The following is a 19,915-nucleotide window of genomic DNA, read 5'->3' on the forward strand; positions in this document are numbered from 1 at the left end:
AGATTAGAAAATGAATTTATAAAAAATTTAAAATTTTTTTGTAAAAAATGACAATCCAAACACGCAGATTTATTTATTTTTTCTAGATAGTCTTTATTGAGAAATGAAATCCCAAGCATGTAGATTTAGCTCTCAACTACTTTGAGAGCACTCGTCCATAAACCAATTATTGGTATAAATAACATAAAAAATATATAATCAGCATTTATTGAAAAAAGCAACTCTAAAAGATTTGGGGCCAAAAAGCAATTAAGAGTGATCATTGAATAAGTTTCTTTGATTCGTGTCAAATTCGAAATCTTTCACTTACATTTTTTTTCTCCTGTCATCGTTGATTTAAGTAAGGAAGTATGAAAATAATTAATTCAACCAATGTGTACTTTTCCAAGTAAAAAAATAAATAACGTGAATGATAGGACATGAGTACATGTAAATGCTAGTTTTCTTTTCTTAGTAAAAAAAATTTACAATCAAATAATAGTATAGATGTACGTTCATAATTAAATTATTCAGCGGTTTCAATATTGCTTTTGAATAATATACAGTAGCAATTATCATTAGGTTTCTTGACCCAAAAACAAAAGACAGAAAAAAAAAAAAAAAAAAAACCTCAGTCCCGTGATCACTTGGCGTGACACACAACCAAGACTAGCCTTGAAAAATAGTAGAAGTGCAGAATAATCCAAGAAGGAACCGCGGGGTTCGCAAAATATTTGTGCCCAGAAAATGAACAGCCGAACATTGTAGGCCCCGGAAGCAGCCATGCCAATTGCCAAGCCTTAAGTTAACCGCTTGACCTTATCTCTCGAACTCCAACCATGTTTTATGGCTTCACTTGACCAAACCCCCAACGCCACACTTCAACAGCAGCAGTATCTTTGCCAATCAGAAACCTCGAACAAACAACAAACACAACACAACACCAATCCCAGAAAATCCCAAAAAGAAAATCCTGTACAGTTTACACCACCATCTTTTCCAAAGAATCTTTTTGTGCCTTTCTTACTCTTTTCCTGCCTAATGCCAAACTACATCCTGGGCGTGGATTTTATCTTTGTTCATTGACCAAGGAAATCAGCAAATACTAACAAAAAGTTGATAAAATGGACTCAAAAAGGCTTCTTGGTGTCCCTGTTTCAGCTACACAATCAGCTCCTCCAATGCTACCTTCTTCCGCCTCAACAGGTATTAGAGCTCCCCTTACTCTGGATGATTCTGACGTTGAATATGGTCAAAAAGACAGTGGGTTTAGTAGTTATGGCAGTGATAGCGGCGTTGATTCTGATGGGTTTTTGAGTGGTGAAGAAGGGATTCAAACTGCTTCTGAGAGGGCTTTTGTGGCTGAAACTAATGATGAAATTCGCGAAGAAACTCGCTTTCTCAAACAATATGTTGTTTCTAGGCCTCTCGTGAAATGCCCACCTAAAGAGATTAATGATGAAAGTAGTTCAGATAGAGAATTTGATGATTCTAGGCCTGTCTTGCCTTGCACAGATGAAGAAATTGTAGGAAATGATGTTGCTGGTGAATATAGCGGTTCAAGGCCAATTTTAGCTGATAAATGTGTAGAAGATGTAGGGGCATCCACAGAGGAGCATGAAACTGCTCCTGGGAATCACTTACCGCTTGTTGATATTCAAATTCCATTGCTGCAAAAGCAAGGGGTGCCAATTGCCAAGCTGTCTGGGTTCAGTGATGATGATTCTCTGGGAAGTGAGAGTGTAGAGGAGGAAACATTTTTAGGTGTTGCGAGAGTTCCCAGTTCCGGGGTTCTGGAGAGATTAGTTAGTGCCCCTAAAGTCAGGATCTTCGAGGTAGGAGAAGGAGATGGGTATGCCTCAGTATCTGACTATGGCTCCGAAGCTGAGGTTGGTGAGGACTCCGTTTTGGTTGGAGGTGACAACGGGGAAGAAAAGCAGATTTCTAATCATCTCATGTCTGCAGATGTGATTGAAGACAAGGGTCCTGAAATTGCTGAAGAAGCAGGAGGTGCCGAGTTAGATGAACACCTTCAAGATTTCCATGGAGATAATGGGGAAATGAATTTTGAAATAGGCGCTAATGCAAACAATCCTGACCCGACTACTGTTGTCAACTCAAATATCCTTGAAATTAATGCTGTGGAGCTCACAGGAGCTAAGGCCACAGAAGGAGAAGCCAAAGACGAATTTGAAGCTGCATCCATGGATCGTGGGAAATGTGCAAATAATGATGGAAATGGGTCCATTGTTCGCAGTCAGCCTAATGAGGGTGAGAAGTCGGTTTGTAAAATTGAGCACAAGATTGATGAAAAATCGAAGTCTCATTGTTTTGATGATCCCCACAATGTTGATTCTCTAGATAATGCTACGAGTGAAGAGGAAGTACAGATGATGAACTCTGTCAAGCTTTCAGACGAACATGTTGCTCAGAATCTTGAGGGCTATACGAATGGCGATTTGGATGTGTATCAAAGACTTGTCATGAAAGATTCATTATGTAGTGGATCCCCCATCCCGCAAGCTATATCAAAATGCACCAAATTGGGACCAGAAGGAACTCGTGAAGAGGAAGACGATGCAGTTTTAGTGGAAGAGGATGAATATTTGGTTGGTCATGATGTTACCGAGGAGTTGGATTTTGAAGGTTCAAATGGAGTGGATACTATAGATCAACTTGAGCAGTCTACTGCCCCCAGTCTACTTTCTCATGGAGAGAGTTCTCATAGTCATTTGCAGGCACAGGTTGTTAGAGATCTGGGTGATGAGGCGGATGTGCATAGGCAGAGTGAATGGGAAGATATGGTTGATCCTTTTTCACTTGCAGCACTACTGAGGGCTGCCACAGGGGTTAAATCTGAAAGCAGCAGCGTTATGCTTACTTCTGTTGATGGCAAAAGTCTGTTTCCTCTGGAGCAACCTGTTGGTTCAGACTCTAGGTTCCTTGGTTTGAGACCTACTGCTCAACTAAGTCCTACTCTTTTTACTGCAGGGCGGATGGACAATGGTGAATCAGTAGAAAATTTAAGTCGAGGAGAAAAAAGGAAGATTGACAGATTGCATGAAATTAGGGTGAAATTTTTGCGGCTTCTCCATAGGTTAAATAGGTCTACTGAGGATCCTGTTGCTGTAAAGGTTTTATACCAACTAGAGCTTGCTGCTGGAAGGCCCTCTGTTCTAGCATTCCATTTTGATTTTGCTAAGCAGGATGCAATTCGGCTTGAAGCAGAGGGTAAGAAAGACTTGAACTTCTCTTTGAATATCCTAGTTATTGGGAAAAGTGGAGTTGGCAAGAGTGCAACCATAAACTCTATTTTTGGTGAAGAGAAAGCAACAACAAATGCATTTGAACCCGCCACAACTAGTGTGAACGAGATTACGGGAACAGTAAATGGCACTGAAGTTCGTGTATTGGACACCCCTGGTTTTAGATCTTCTCTCGGGGATCAATCTTTTAATCGGAGGATTCTGTCCTCTATAAAAAGGTTCACAAAGAAACTTCCTCCGGATGTTGTTCTCTACGTTGATCGTATAGACACCCAAACCGGAGATCTTAGTGATTTGCCGTTGCTTAAGTTAGTCACCGGTTATCTTGGTTCATCAATATGGTATAAAACCATTCTGATTTTGACGCATGCCGCTTCAGTTCCTCCAGAAGGGCCGTCTGGGGACCCCTTGAGCTATGATATATATGTTTCAGGAAGATCACGTTTTGTTCTGCAGTTGATTAGCCACTCTGTTGGTAATTTGCATACCATGAAACCCGGTCTTATCCCAGTTGCTCTCGTAGAGAACTGCTCTATGTGTGAAATGAACAAAAATGAGCAGACTTTCCTAACCAATGGAGACAGTTGGAGATCCGAATTACTGCTGTTGTGTTACTCCATGAAGATCTTATTGGAGATAGATTCTGAAGTCAAAACTGATGAAGTCACAGATTATCAGAAGTTGTTTGGCTTCAGAGTTCCATCTCCATCTCTGCACTATTTCATGTCTTCTCTCTTACAATCCAATTCTCATCCAAAACTTTCTTCTATTGAAGGCGGTGAGAATTTTGACTCGGATGTTGAATTGGCATTTTCATCTGATTGCGATCAACAGAGTGAGAACGAGCATGACCAACTGCCACCATTCAGGCCACTGACAAAATCTGAGATTGCCAAGTTAAACAAGGAACAAAGAGACGCATATGCTGAAGAGTATGATTATCGCATAAAGCTACTTCAAAAGAAGCAGTGGAGTGGAATGGTTAGAAGGTTTCAAGATGCAAAGAAGAAACAAAAAGACATGGATGAGTGTCAGGATCCAGACATGGATTGCCAAGAAGCTGTAGCAGTTCCCGTACCTGACATGGTACTTCCACTTTCTTTCGATGGAGACTATCCTGCCTATAGATACCGACTTTTAGAATCCTCATCGCGGTGTATAACAAGGCCTGTTCTGGACTTGCATGGTTGGGACCACGACTGTGGATATGATGGTGTCAGTATTGAAGACAATCTTGGCATTGCAGGTCGTTTTCCGGCAGTCATTGATGTTCAACTGACAAAAGACAAGGAAGTGTTCAACATCCGCTTAAATTCTTGCGTTGCAGCCAAGCATGGGGACAAAGGATCAACAATGGCAGGATTTGATATTGAGACAGTTGGAGAGCAACTTGCTTATACCCTGAAGGCTGATACTAAACTAAGTAATTTCGGAGTAAATAGAACTGCAGCAGGGGTATCCATTACATGCATAGGAGAAAATCTGATTGCTGGGTTCAAGGTGGAGGATGAGATTGCACTTGGAAAAGATTTGGTTTTGGTGGGAAGTACTGGGCTAGTTAAGTGTGAAACTGATGCAGCATATGGAGCCAACTTGGGAATTCGGCTTAGGGAAAAGGATTATCCAGTTGGTCAGGACCAAAGTACACTTGGCCTGTCTCTTACGAAGTGGAGAGGAGACCTCGTATGGGGATTGAACCTGCAGTCCCAGCTATCTGTGGGACGAAATTCCAATATGACTGTTCGAGCCGGATTCAACAGTAACAAAAGAGGGCAGGTTTCTACGCGGATAAGCAGTTCTGATCAACTTATAATTGCTACATTGGGTCTTCTTCCTATTGCCAATACCATATGGAAAAATCTTTTCACACTAGTTGGTCGAAGATAGGGAATACACCACATGTGGTTTCCTTTGCAGCACAGCCCAGCTTTTCTGCTGCCATTTGTTTAACTTCCAGCATTTCCAAACTTGTGTAATATTATGAACTCTTTGGCCCTATTTATGCAGATGACGGTAGAACATCTTTCCAGATTCAACTGAGTATGTTTTTGCTTACTATGAACCAAATAACCAATCATCTAGCGATTTGAAGAAGAACCTTTATTACTAGCATTTGGTTATAGAACCTTTGGTTACTGATACATATGCAAATTAGCAAGTTATTAGTGACTCAGTTATGCAAAACTAATCCGGGTAGAATATCAAAGAGAAATGCAGACAATCAGTAGCCATAATTGAGCATTCTGCCTGCAAACAACAAAAGGCACAATTTATAGGAGTTGCAAGTTTTAACAGGACCAAGAACATATTACCATTCCATGCACATACATCCTAATCAACAACTTCGTTCAACCGAAAATTTCAAAAAACTGATATATCGTACAAACACCAAGAAATGCTTATGAAGTTAATGTTCTTTTATCAGGAAAATTAGAACGAAATGGAAACCCCCATTTAGATACTGAACCTCTGTATTCTGCAAGACAAAATCTCACAGTTACTTGCATCTTTTTGTCGGGCATATCCTGACATTCAGTAAGTCAGGCCAGATATTCAGTCAATATAGAGCAGCTCAAACTCGGTTCAAGGATGGACCTTGATACTACTGTTTGAGCTGATTGAATATCAAAAAAGGGGAGAAATTAAGTAAGATGCTTCTATAATTAACCCTGAAATATAACAAAAACATGCAGAAACATCTGGTAGAATGACTTCTGCACAAAGATGAATCTGCAAACGGACATGGTCTCATCACAGTTGAAATCCAACATAGAAAAAACAACTCTTAGCTTGCTTTTTCATCCTCTGGGGCAAAGCATCAAGAGATAGCAATCATCTTGTTAACTTGATGTGGCTACAAAAAGAACCTAATTGTCCTCCAATGGAACAGCAATTAAAGTACTCCCCTGACTGTGAACCAAAATACTAAGTAGGCATTTCCCTGTTAAAAAACTTTTGGTTCAATCAATTTAGCTGAAATGTAGAAGCTCCACTTTAATTTGTCTACATGTCTGGATCTACCATAAAACTTAAATCAATACGATATCCAAGCTTTTCTAAAGGAGTATATGAGATAACTATGTAGTCATCCATACATGTAACGCCCAATATTTGATGACAACTCCAAATAAAAGAAAGGTCACATGAATTATATAAAAAAGATAAGTACATTTAAAAATTTTTGAACATATTTTTTAAATTAACGATAAGATAATATCTAGAAAATAATATTAGAGAGTAAAGCGATTATATCATTATAATTTAAAAAAAAAGTGATAATAACAATGTAATAATGTTATAAAATAAAAGGGTATTTTTGTTAAAAATTAATTAACATGCTGAGTTAAATTACTATGGAGTAAAGTGACTAAAAGATACATTAAGGGTAAATTGATAATAGTAATATCGTTTAAGAAAGCAAAGTGATAATAACTCTTGTCCAGTGTTTATGATATAATAATATTTGCAAAGGAGAAATAAGAGCATAATAAAAAGTGAGATGGCAGTGAAACTGAGGGTAGAACAGAAGATGCGTTGAGAATGGCCGAAGTACCTTTCAAGTACTAATTTCCTCCAGAAAATTTAGACCTTTGCAAATGTTGTTGTTAATTAATTAGTTAAATAAAATGTACTGTAGTAGAATTCTAGAACAGCACCAAAAAGGGGTGCGGAGCCATACGTGATTATAAATAGAACTTGAGGCCATTTTGTAAAAAAATAAAAATAAAAATTACAGAATAGTATAAGTAATCGTAAACTCTGTAAAACCGTCTGTGGCTGAAGAACCTGTGATTGTGAAGCTGAAACACTGCCAACATCCTTCCCCCACTCCCATTTTATCCACAAAATTTCAAACGATTTTCTGAACCCTTAGAGTATTTATTTGTCTTTTAAATGGGGAAGCTGAAGTGGAGCAATTGAACGGAAGCAACCCTCTTCGTTAAATCCTTTACTCCGCTAAATCCGTTTGCTTTTGCTACTAGTCGAGTCCACATGGCTGTCCAAAACTCCTCTTACAAGGTAGTATCACTTACTGTATCGTTTATAGGAACATTATCGATTGATTAATGAGTTATGAGCTCAAGTTGTAATTTTGCATTGAAAAGTTTCAAAAGCTTGAATCTTTATAGAGATGTGAAGGCGTGGCAATAGCATCATTGCACTTGAATAAGGCACCGTTAAATCAATCTTCTCAGTACTTTTTGTGGGCATTGAGTTGCTGGGTATATTTTTATTTTTTTTTCTTTCAAGAAAGGCTCTACCTTTTTTGAGATAAACAGATGATATTTGAATACTTTGTTTCTCTTATCATGAAAAGAAATTTGGAAAGTGATGCTTACTGAATTGGCTGGCACGCTAGGTGCTTGATCACATGTCCCATTTTTTATGTTTACTTTTCTTTTTCCTTTTTTTTTTTGACTTCTCTACATTGATTTTCTAAGCATGGGAAGTATGGTAAGACGTGTGTGCTGTTCAGTGACTTTTTTTTTAAGTGAAAAATTTCTACTTCTATTAAGTATTGGCAACAAAGTATCGGAGCTTTTTATGTATGCATAGACCAATTTTGCTTTTCATCTTTGTTTAATTATGAATTATAGAGAAGTGACAATATTCGTCACCTGGTAATCTGAGGCCGATTAGAAGTTTTAAATTGAATTTTGTTTTGGTTATTTATGTGTCAGTCTCCTATTCCAGTTGTTTCTTATTGACCAAAGCTTGTGGAAGGCTGTCCATCATCTAGAAAGAATTCTAGATGAGAGATCCTGCAGAATGACTTGATCATTCCTCTTTAGAATTGGAGCAATTTAATTTGGTATCTTATATTTCCTCAGGTGATATTGCTGAAGAACTGTCCATCATTCAGGAAAACTCCACCCGTTAGCTTCCTGTATCTCAGAAAATGTTCATCATCTCAAGTGCTATCTCTGTTATCTCTGTTAAATGTGAGACACTATTCTACCTACCCTGGTCCTGAAATCTGTTCATCTGCAAAAAGAAGGTCTCGTGGACCTGTTATGGCAGCAAAAAAAGCGTCTGAAGGTGCATAAGTTAACCTAATTGAATGAATTCCACTGTGAATAGATTGGAACTCAAGGTTTCGTTTTGATGGTTTCTGATGTTTGCAGTCTCCCCCTTCTGTTTTGAATATATTTAGGTCCTTCATAAAGTTTTCCTGTTTATTTTATCTTTCCTTTGAAAGGGATGGCTGAATAGGACAATAGCATAGAAGTCCCAAATAAAAATTATGGTTACAGGGAAGTTGAGAATTGAAATATTTCTTAATTGATGATAAGAAATATACCAAATAATATGAACCTGCAAAAAGTTAAATTTAAGTGGCAAAATATAAGTTGAACAGTAAGGTGTGGGTGAACAAGTGAAGTTTGCCTTGTCTATGAGGGAGGGATATTTGTTGTCACTCCTTAATACTGATTTGGATCCTGTCTTTGTAATTGCTAAGTACTTGATACCCTTTAGGATTAAAGAAGGATGATGGAAAATACAAACACACGGTTGACCTACCACAGGCAACATTTGGCTTGAGGGCAAATTCTACAGTAAGGGAGCCTGAGATTCAGAAATTGTGGGATGAGCATCAGGTGTTTAAGAGAGTTGTTGATAGGAATGATGGAGTAAGTATTTCTGCACACTTGAATCTGTCTCATACCTCCCTTTGTTGTAATTAATGTTTTGTTACTTTGACAGGGTAGTTTTATTCTCCATGATGGTCCTCCTTATGCTAATGGTGATTTGCACATGGGGCACGCTTTAAATAAAATTTTGAAGGATATTATAAACCGTTACAAGGTAGCCATGCTGTCCTTCATATTGCTACTTTGATCTTGATAATGAAAGTTCATCCATGTTTTCCAGATTTTCAGTTATTGTTGGCTGATACTCATATTCAAGCATCTGTGCCTACATGTTCTCATAAACATCTTGTTGTCTAATAATTCTTTGTTCTTTACAGCTTCTTCAAAATTTTAAGGTTCAATACGTTCCAGGGTGGGATTGTCATGGCTTACCAATAGAACTAAAAGGCACGTATCAGTGGCTATTAATGTAATAATTTGTTGTGTTTAATTCATTATTCCCATTTTTGGTTGGCAACTATTCACATGCTATGATGCTTTTGGTCAGGGGTTACTGTAATATATAAAATAGAAGCTAGAAATTATGCATGAAGCAGAAAATGTAAAAATGAAAGGCAAGAATGGCACTTTAGGAGAAAAACTAGAATTACTTCAAGTATGCTTATTTGAACTGGCAAATTTATTTTTGTTAATAAGAACAAAAATTCCTTGTAATTTGGGAATCTAACAGATATGTTTGTGCTCCATCTTTTTGTGAATTATTTCAGTATTGCAGTCACTAGATGAGGTTACCAGGAAGGAGCTGACACCATTAAAGTTGAGGAAAAAGGCAGCAAAATTTGCCACTGCAACTGTGAAAGCTCAAATGGCATCATTTAGGGTATTCACTCGAGTTTTTTATTGTTAGACTAATATAGGCTAACCTTTTTTCTCACAAATCAATCCCTGGGTGTCTGAGAAATTCTTCAGTGCTAATGGTTCCTTCAAAGTGGGTTTCAGAGATATGGAGTATGGGGAGACTGGGATCATCCTTATCTAACTCTTGATCCAGAGTATGAAGCTGCACAGGTAGTTGGAATAGCTATTAAGGGATTTTATATTTTAAGGCTTCCTTGGTTAAGATTTTTGTAGCACATCTTGTTATAGCAGGTCAATTTCGACAATGCATGGTTGAATTTTTTTGTGGGGCGGGGGGGGGGGGGGCAGGGACGTTTGTATTTTGTGTTTTACATCTTTCTCATTATCTTATTGAAGGCCAATATACACCTGCTTGCATTTGCAGCTTTCATAGTTTACTACTTAGGAGTTGAAGCTTATTGATCTGTTTTACCTGATTTCTGCAAGATTGAAGTATTTGGCAAAATGGCTATTCAAGGGTTTATCTATAGGGGAAGAAAACCAGTTCACTGGAGTCCGTCATCACGCACTGCTCTTGCTGAAGCAGAGTTGGAGGTAGATGGATCTTTCCATACATCTTCTCAATGGGCCCATTTTCCTGTATTTTCTGCATGCTTTTGCCACTAAAGAATTCAAAATCTGGCCATGCCATCTCCTTTCCATTCTCCTTTTCTGAGGAACTTTAGAGATGTACATTAAGTGCTTTGATACCCTTGCTCTTTTGTCATTGATTCAAATCGTACTTTTAATAGCTTAAAAATTTTATACCTTAAAATCTCTAACAATTAAGGGCTATTAATGAAATTTGAAAGTATTTACCTTCAATCATTGATTTTGGTAAAACTTTTGGGACACCTAAGAGAATTGAGGGCCAATAAAGATGGGATATGGTGTAACTTTTGGTGCTTGAAATAATTATTCATCCCGATGAACAAACTTAACATGCCTCTCATCTATATACACCTTATCTTCTTTGAAATTCACCTGCAGTATCCTGAAGGGCATGTTTCCAACAGCATGTATGCCATTTTCAAACTAGTCAATGCTCCGAATTTGTGCAATTTATTGGAGGAATTCTTCCCTAATTTGTGCTTGGCTATCTGGACCACAACTCCATGGACTATACCTGCTAATGCTGGTAAGTTAATTGTCATGTGTTAGAAAGGAGATAATTAGGCTTATTTGCAGGAATTCTATTACTTTTAACGTTATCTTCTGTCAAAATTTGTTGGACTTAGAAGTACATGACTGCTATAGAGGATACGTAATGTGCATGTGATATTTTAAAGTTATGGAAAGATGGACACATGCAATTCAATGTGTCCAACTCAATCTGTAATGTCCTCCATATATCCATTCTTTTACCTCTGGTTAAACGTATTTTTGGTTTCTCAGCTGTTGCAGTGAATCCTAAGCTTCAATATGCCATTGTTGAAGTGCAGTCGGGTTCCACAGATAGTTCTACACTGTCTGGCAATGCAAAAAAGAAACTTGGCAATGTTTTTGAAGAATATGAGAAGCTGTTCCTTATTGTGGCATTAGACCTTGTACCAACTCTAGAAGCAAAATGGGGCAAAAAACTTCTTATAAAGAAAAAACTGTTGGGTTCGGATCTCGAAAATTGCAGGTTAGTTTGAATTTGCGTCTTTCATTGATGGTTCTCAATTCTGATGTTGTGGCCTTGTGCACGTGAAGCTACTTTCTGCATAGAATGTGTGACATGCATTTAGCTTGATGTTACCTGATAATCATATCTAGAGGTTGTCTTTCTTGTGGCTGTTTCAGTTGTTAGAAGGTCCTAAAGAAAGGGGGGGGGAAGCGAGAGAGAGAGAGAGTGTGTCTTGTTCGTCTGCTAATCAATTGTCTTCTATTAATGAGACTAATTGAAGAATTGACATTCTTCTTAGTCAATGTCAAGGTTTACATTTCTAACGTGTTTTGCCACTTGCTGGTTCAGCTATGTTCATCCAATAGATGGCAGAGACTGTCCTGTTGTCATTGGTGGTGATTACATCACAACAGAATCAGGAACTGGACTAGTTCATACTGCTCCTGGTCATGGCCAGGAGGATTATGTAACTGGCCTCAAATATGGTCTACCTATTCTTTCCCCTGTGGATGATGATGGCAAATTCACAGAAGAAGCTGCACAGTTCAATGGGCTTGATGTGCTTGGTGATGGAAATATTGCAGTTATAGAATACTTGGACAAGCATTTGTCAATGCTTATGGTGGAACCCTACAGTAAGTTCTACTCTATCTCCTGCAGTCCAAGATTGTGGATCCATCTGTTGTTGGCGTTATCGAGTTAGGATCACAAGCATGTTAACTTCACAAATATCTTTCTATCAGAACACAAGTATCCATATGATTGGAGGACAAAAAAGCCCACGATTTTTAGGGCAACTGAACAATGGTTTGCATCAGTGGAAGGATTCCGTAATGCTGCAATTGATGCAATCAGCCAAGTGACATGGATTCCTTCTCAGGTAAGTGATATTGCAGTCGCTTGTAATTTTTCTTGGTGCTTTAGTAAAGTTTCAAATTTGCCCATTCATAGAACTTTGCACTTCCTATTCAGGAAGTCACAGTAGAATAGATATCGTTACAAATTGGAGTATATCTGGGCATACTTCCTTCCTGCTTCTGTTCTAAGAACTGGTGATCCATAAATGTATTTTCCTACCTTGTGTGGTATTTTCAGTCAGAATCCTACTTGAACGCTAATTATTTGAGTTACTAATTGTATGTACTTTTTTTTTATTATTTTGGGGAAATTTTCAGGGAGAAAAAAGAATCATTGCAATGACTTCAAGCCGTTCTGATTGGTGTATATCACGGCAAAGGACATGGGGTGTTCCCATTCCAGTGTTTTACCATGTGGAAACAAAGGAGCCACTGATGAATGAAGAAACCATTGATCATGTCAAATGTGAGGGACTCTTCTAATTACTAATATACTTTTCTTTTTTCTTTTACTTAGGTTAAAACTTGGAATTACTGTTTAACTCATAAGTAATTTTTCCATTTTAGCTGCTGTTTGCTTTGGTTATTAACACTACTAGTGTATATCTTCTCTCTCTCTCTCTCTCTCTGTGTAATACATGTGTTACACCTTCTTATGCTGGCTGGTTCATGAGACTACTAAGTGTCTTTCTTCCCCCGTGTGGGAAGTCTAATCTAACTTTTACCATTTTGGTTGGCCAATCCTGAGTTTGCAGCTATAATTTCTCAAAAGGGTAGTGATGCATGGTGGTATATGACGGTAGAGGAATTACTTCCTGATACTTATCATGATAAAGCATCAGATTATGAAAAAGGGACTGATACAATGGATGTTTGGTTTGACTCAGGTAAGCCCCACTTGTGCTGGCCTTCCTTCTTTTAATTGGTTATTGGACACAATAACACATAAATGTCATGCTAATTTATGCTTGCTGAAACAAAAGAGCAATGGATTCTCCTTCCTGATTTAAAAGGTTTTGTTATACTATGTTCCTTAACTGCGTAGATGGCAGTAAGTTTCCTGTTATATTTAAGACAGTTCTGTTTTGCCTATTTTGTTGGCACATAACTTGTATTGTGCCATGGCAATGTTTTGCTTGGGTGCAATGTCAAAATAAGATATTGAATATTGAGACTATTGATAATTAAGAATTTCAATATAATCTCTGAGGGCTTTGGTATGATGTTTGTTTTTAATTTGTAGGGTCTTCATGGGCTGCTGTGCTGGAGAAAAGAAATGGACTCAGTTCTCCTGCAGATTTGTATCTTGAGGGTACAGATCAGCATCGCGGTTGGTTCCAAAGCTCGTTGTTGACAAGTGTTGCTACTAAAGGTAAACAACCTCCTAGTTGCTCCTTTGCCAACCTTTATGCTTTTATTGTGTTCAAAGTCTAGGTTTTTGAGATTCCTTTCATGTTTCTTTTCCTGCTTAACTGTATGACTGCTCTCACCACTTGATCAACAACTTCTGGGGAGGGCAATAATCATTTAGAGCCAAGTTCACCGTAAGTTCTTTTATCGATCTGTATTCATGAAAAGTAAGAGACTTAAAAGCATGCTATCATACTGAGTGGGATAGGCATATGATACCTTTATAGATAGGGAATCTGATTGTGCAAGTAATGCAAAATGTCCCAGTTGGGAGGATGGAAACGAGCTATTTTATGCTGGGCTTGGGATGAACTTGGTCACATTGTACAGATATTTAGACTTTTTATTCTTTCTCCTGATTGTGGACTGTCCAGATGTCTTTTTGACCAGCTCAGGTGTTTCTGGTGAAGCACTGTGGATGTATAAGATGGAATTCATAACGCATCATCTTGTATGCAAGGAAGCTTTCTTTCAGCATATCATTTCAAAATTGTCTAACAAGGAAGGAAAATTTTTTTGGGAAAACAGGGACATTGCCAGAAATTAAATTGAAAATCTAAAAATATGCAGTTTCTTGCTTAGTAAAGCCACTCTCTGACTGTAGTTAGTTAGTAGTCATGTACTTTTCTTGATGTGACTAGCATAAGTAAAGCTATCATTCTGAGTTGGTGTAGTGTGTCAAGAGGAGAATTGAGGCACTCAAAATTTGAACATAGTTTGAATTTCATTATCAAAATCTAGTTGGATAGTATTCTTAGTTGATCAAGGATGGGAACCTTAGCTTTCCCTTTTGTACAAACTTCTGCCCAAGTTTCCTTAATGGCTTGCAACAAATTTTCACTTTTGGTTCCTGCCGCTGTTGTTTGACTTGGGGTTCTTGCCATCATCTCCAGTTTGTCCTTGTGATTATCATAGCTGCTTAAAATATGGTGCCTCAAGTTTGAAGCTTTTGGTTGGAGCAAGTATTTCTTAAATAGTTTATTTTCTCTCTACTTGCATTTTGTCAGCCTCTGAGTGCAGTTTTATACAAAAATATTCTCCTTCTAACATAAGCTTTGTGATTTTATTCATTTCTCTTTCAGGAAGGGCTCCATATTCTGCTGTTGTAACTCATGGGTTTGTCTTGGATGAGAGAGGATTTAAGATGAGTAAATCTCTGGGCAATGTTGTTGATCCAGTTACAATCATTGAAGGAGGAAAAAACAAAGTGGTTAGTACCAGTCTGCCATATACCATGTATAGGTGTAACGTCCTCATTTCTGTAATTAGTGATAACTGCATTTTTCTGATAGGAATCTCCTCCTTATGGTGCTGATGTCCTAAGACTCTGGGCTTCTAGCATAGATTATACTGGGGATGTGATGATTGGGCATCAAGTCCTCCGTCAAATGTCTGATATCTACCGGAAATTACGGGGAACTCTAAGATTTCTTTTGGCAAACCTTCATGACTGGAAAGTAAGGCTGACTTCTTATGATTGCTTGTATTGTTTTGGGATATACATTCTGTCTACTATTTAAGTGTCAATAGTGTTCCTTTATACATGTCAACAAGATAATATCTCTATCATTAATCTCTTCTTCCCTGTTTTGAAACGGACACACTGAAATATCAGATGTAGCATGTGTATATTCACATCAGCCTTTTTAGTCTTAACATTTGCGGTTTCATTTTGTAGGTTGATTATGTTGTTCCATATCATGAACTTCCAAAGATTGATCAGCATGCATTATTTCAGCTTGAGAATGTTGTCAAGAACATTAAGGAGGGTTATGAACAATATCAATTCTTCAAAATTTTTCAGGTATACCTTTTGTTTGATGTATTGACTGCATTAATTCAGGAATGAGACAAAAACCACATGTGAAACACCTCTGTCGAGTAATGTGATTGAGCCTTATATACGAGTAGCAACGATAATAGTTCCCTTATACCAGAAAATGTACTTGCTTGCTTGACAGAAGCCTAAGATGGTTCTCTGGATGATGAAGAGACTTGGGAATAGTTCCCATTGAAGCTACAGCATGGACAAAGTTGACCATGTTATAGGACTTCAAATGCAAAATGAAACTAAATGAGCAGTACCAACTTGAACTCACAAACAAGTCTGATCACATAAAATCAGGTGGTTTGACTTTCATTATTAAAAGCTCAAATTCGCACATTGATCGTTGATTCGGGCACTTCCTGGATTCTCTGAAGCCATCCATTTTTTTAATGACTATTTGTCTATCACTTACTTGCTCTAGTGTTTTTGTTGCTTATTCTTAATTTTGAACTGTATTTCTATGAGAAACTTTGAACAATACAAGAATCTGCATTAAAACTATTTGGACATTGTGCCTGGCATCTGAGGCAATCCTGTCAGCCAACCCTCCTGTTGAACTATGCCGAAACCATAAATGTTTCCCTGTGCAAAGAAACTCCAAATTCTGGAACGAAAGAAAAGTCAAACTGAAGATTGTCATTGATCCCTGTCACATACACAGAAAACACAATGTAATGCTTGATCAAGAGTTGAGGCTGTCACAGGCAACATTCACTTCAGTGTGGCAAAAAAATTTTGTTAGAAGATGTTGCCTCTGTCCATCGAACAGTTTATTCCTTGAATTCTCAGAACGTGGTCCTGAGGGCATTTAACCGTGTTAGTGAGTTTTCTCTGAGAAAAGAATGATTCCTAAATACTATTCTTAAAATGTCAATGAAGTGTGCTGGAAATTTTCCCGGTGGGTGATGCATATAACAAGCTACTTTTATGCAGCATAATGCTAGATCTATGTGTTTACTCAGTGTTTCTAAGGATTTTGGCATGGAACATTTGACCAATGGCATTTTAGACTTGTTACCTTGTATCCTTCAAATGGATGCCTCCTAAGTGATTATAACTGGCAACAAGTGGAATACCAGAACAGAAGAAGAAAGTCCATAGAGATTCCAGTAACCAGGAACTTTCAGAATTAGGCATAGTGGATAAATATGTGATATTCTACGATTTTATTAGATAGTTTCTTAGAATTTTTTTTATCTGATGTTGTAGCAGTGAGCCTCATATTCTTTTCCCTTCCTATCTTGTCCAAATATTTACAGATTATTCAACGCTTTGTGATCGTCGATCTCTCAAACTTTTACTTTGACGTTGCCAAAGATCGTCTTTACGTTGGGTAAGCTTCTTTTTCAAAACCTGCTTTATGCTGTTGAGCTGACTTGCTTATGTCTTGAGGATCTCTTCATGTTCTAGAAAAAGTTATAAAAGCGTGTTTCTTGTGCAAAAGTTACAGTCCATTGTTTGAGGTGCGATTACAATTTGTCAAATATTCTTTATCCATGCATTTGTGGTTTGATCATTTTCTATCTTTTTTTTTTGTCCTTTTTTTCATGAGAAATATGATCCAAAAATAGAATGATGGTGTGTTGGTATAAAATTCAATCATTCTTATGCATTTTCATAGATATTTTCTGCTTTCAATGGACATATACCATTTTTCTCCTGCCTCCCTGTTTCATGAAAAGCAATTAAAATGTGTTAATGAGGCTTCTATTTACTTCATTAATTTTAGGGGAACAACGAGCTTTACGAGGAGGAGTTGCCAAAGTGTCCTTGCAGAACACTTACTTTCCCTAGTAAAGGTGGTTGCGCCCATCCTCCCGCATTTGGCTGAGGATGTTTGGCAACATCTTCCTTTTCAATATACTAATGAAGAAGGGCAAATTGCCAAATTTGTCTTTGAGTCAAGATGGCCTATAATTAAGGAAAGATATCTCGCTTTTCCTGTCGAAGAAGTCAATTTTTGGGGGAAAATTCTTGAGGTAATACTTATCTGTGAAAAAAGACTACAAGATATGTGCAGTAACTGCAGTTTCAAATCTGTGTGTTTAAGACAAAAAGTGCATCTAGAGTAAAAAGCATTTTAAGAGATAAAGTTGTCATGATGACCAAATTTGGATGATATTGCCTAATCCCCTCTTTTTCGTATTAGATAGATGCATAGATTTGTGGTGAAGAATTGAAAGCTATAGGCCTTCAATTTACTTCAGTATTGATTTCCTTGGTTTAGCTCCATTTCTCACCTTAAGTCCTTGTTTTTTGCTGCTTAATGATGGCACTGAACAGCTACATTTCTTGTAGCTTGTTATTTTAGTCAAGTCATTGGTCAACTTCACAATTTCTCAATGTGATTTGAGAAAATGTATGAACTAAAGTAAAATGCTTGTCCTCTCTCTCTCTCTCTCTAAAGATGTGTATACACGTGCACATTTATGCATATCTTTCTTTCTATCAACCAGATTTGAGCTTAACAACTAATTCTAACTTAACATACTTTGACCAGCTAAGAACTGAGGTAAATAAAGTGCTAGAGGTTGCTCGATCTGGGAAGCTAATTGGTTCAAGTTTAGAGGCGAAGGTCTACCTCCACACATCAGATGATACTCTAGCTGCAAGATTGACAGAAGCTTGTAAATCTGAAACTGATGCTGATACGCTACCTCGTATATTCATTACATCTCAGGTAATTTGGTTCATGGTTTATATCTCTTTGCAATTGCTGACTCTTGGAATTTAAACTAGTAAATCACGTAAAAGTTAGTCTGATGTGTATAACAAGCCGATTTTCTTTGCATTTAGTTTACCCAAGACAATGCATTAACGAACTCTCTTTCTTTGTTTTTATTTGCCTTTTTTGGAACTCCTGGACTTGTGCAGCACGGGCAGTTATGCCATGGTGCAGTCCTCCATACCATGCTTGTGGCACACTATTAAGGAGGTTACCATTACAGTCTGAGAGACTTGTCTTGTTTATGTGGGAACCTGGTCGTTCTCCGTTTGACAATGTCCTTCCCCTTGTTTTTTCTTTTGTTCCCTCAAAACTTAAAAGCTGTCAGTAAACAAATAAAGGTCTTACTACAGTATAAAACCCACGACGTGCAAATGACTCACAACACAAACTAGAACAGCCAATGGTCACGCAGACTAAGGCAAAAGCGACACACAGTAAAGTGCCCTTGTTATTTTCTCAAATATCTTCAAAGCTGGGATAAGCAACTATATATCTTGATATTCTTCTTCAATCTTTTCTGAAGCATTTGAATTTAGGCTTTCTGGGGATTAACCCGGTATTGCACTTCAGATGCCATCGAATGCTTTTACGAAATTTCTCACTGAAGGTGGACAAAATTAATTCTGTCCAATCAAGCCTTTCTTAATTTTATGACTTGTGTCTCATAAAGGGTTTACTTGATACGTTGGAAGAGGATTTGAATTGAGTTGGAGGTAAGATTCCAAATATTGGTTAAACTGCAAGTCATGTTTTAGACAGAACTTGGGCCATAACCATCATAAAGGAGAGGTTTAGTAGTTATTGAGTGATTTTATACATCACCTCTTTGATGGTTATATTTTAATCCTTTTGAAAATAAGAAATAATTGTTTGGTTTACTACAGGTACAAGACATGAATGAGGGTAGGGTTGAGTTTGCCTTGTCAGCTATGATGATTAATTGTGTGATGCAGGTGGAGGTTCTTCCATCCCTGGAAAACGAGCATACTGAAGATGCATCATACACAGGAGAATTTCTCATTGGAGGAAAAGACAGAGTATGGATTCGCGTAACGCGTGCAGCGGGCTCAAAATGTGAACGATGTTGGAATTTTTCGCCTCAAGTTGGCTCTTTTGATGAGCACCCTTCACTTTGCAGCCGCTGTTACAATGTTGTCGCCGGTCAGCCAGAACCTGCTCTGGCAGCTGTGAGCTGAATGAAAAACTTGGGGAGGTGAGAGAGCCCTGATAAGCTTTTTGAAGGCCATATTTGAATCACTCTCAGTTCAGCCAAGCTATCATCGGGCCTCGCAAGTTAGCTACTCGGATTTCATTATTTTGAAGAAGACCCAAATTTTGGAACTTGCAAGTTTTGGTGTCAATTGATATGTAAATACATTGATCTGAACAGCTTAGAGGCAATTCTGGGGGAAGTAGTACATCCCATTTGCTGTTAGGAAAACCGGTAATTGTATTCAAAACAAGGGATGTGTAGAAAAGCTGCGAGTGGTTTAGCTGATCAGTGCAAGAAGCATTTTCAAGATTTCTAATGCAAAAACTGTTTCATCTGCTTCCATTACGATGACAAGCTGTTCAGTTTAATACTTATTGAATTGTTGCTTCTTCCATTATGATGCTGTCCAATCACGAAGCCCTCGAATTCAGTACAAGATGAAGTAGTCAGAATCCAGTCTGAAGAGTGGCGGCAGTTTTAAAAGCTGGAGTTGATATTGGAAAATCGACTTCAGTTTAGAGTTCGACGGTTGCT

The 19,915-nt window shown here is 37.8% G+C and overlaps 2 protein-coding genes across 3 annotated transcripts; both read left to right on the forward strand.

Annotated features, from left to right (window-relative positions):
• The first annotated feature begins 705 nt into the window (after positions 1-705).
• On the forward strand, positions 706-5,281 carry LOC113733964 (translocase of chloroplast 101, chloroplastic-like). Its single transcript, XM_027260222.2, has one exon. It carries the CDS (start codon positions 1,104-1,106, stop codon positions 5,130-5,132), a length of 4,029 nt encoding a protein of 1,342 aa, XP_027116023.2. The 5' UTR covers positions 706-1,103; the 3' UTR covers positions 5,133-5,281.
• Positions 5,282-7,018: 1,737 nt separating this feature from the next.
• Positions 7,019-19,726, forward strand: LOC113733965 (isoleucine--tRNA ligase, chloroplastic/mitochondrial). 2 transcript variants are annotated; one of them, XM_027260223.2, is made up of 22 exons: positions 7,019-7,265; positions 8,078-8,285; positions 8,724-8,878; positions 8,952-9,053; positions 9,217-9,286; positions 9,607-9,719; positions 9,839-9,907; positions 10,184-10,291; positions 10,727-10,874; positions 11,132-11,363; positions 11,694-11,980; positions 12,089-12,225; positions 12,521-12,668; positions 12,958-13,089; positions 13,446-13,574; positions 14,695-14,822; positions 14,905-15,069; positions 15,291-15,416; positions 16,700-16,773; positions 17,170-17,419; positions 17,941-18,120; positions 19,122-19,726. In XM_027260223.2, the coding sequence occupies exons 1-22, from the start codon at positions 7,239-7,241 to the stop codon at positions 19,362-19,364; spliced, it is 3,231 nt and encodes a 1,076-aa protein (XP_027116024.2). In that variant the 5' UTR covers positions 7,019-7,238; the 3' UTR covers positions 19,365-19,726. The 2 variants fall into 2 exon arrangements, with proteins under 2 accessions (XP_027116024.2, XP_071937791.1); XM_072081690.1 differs by lacking the exon at positions 12,958-13,089.
• Positions 19,727-19,915: the final 189 nt, after the last annotated feature.

This window comes from Coffea arabica, chromosome 3c (genome assembly GCF_036785885.1).
Source record: "Coffea arabica cultivar ET-39 chromosome 3c, Coffea Arabica ET-39 HiFi, whole genome shotgun sequence".
NCBI classification, from domain to species: Eukaryota; Viridiplantae; Streptophyta; class Magnoliopsida; order Gentianales; family Rubiaceae; genus Coffea; species Coffea arabica.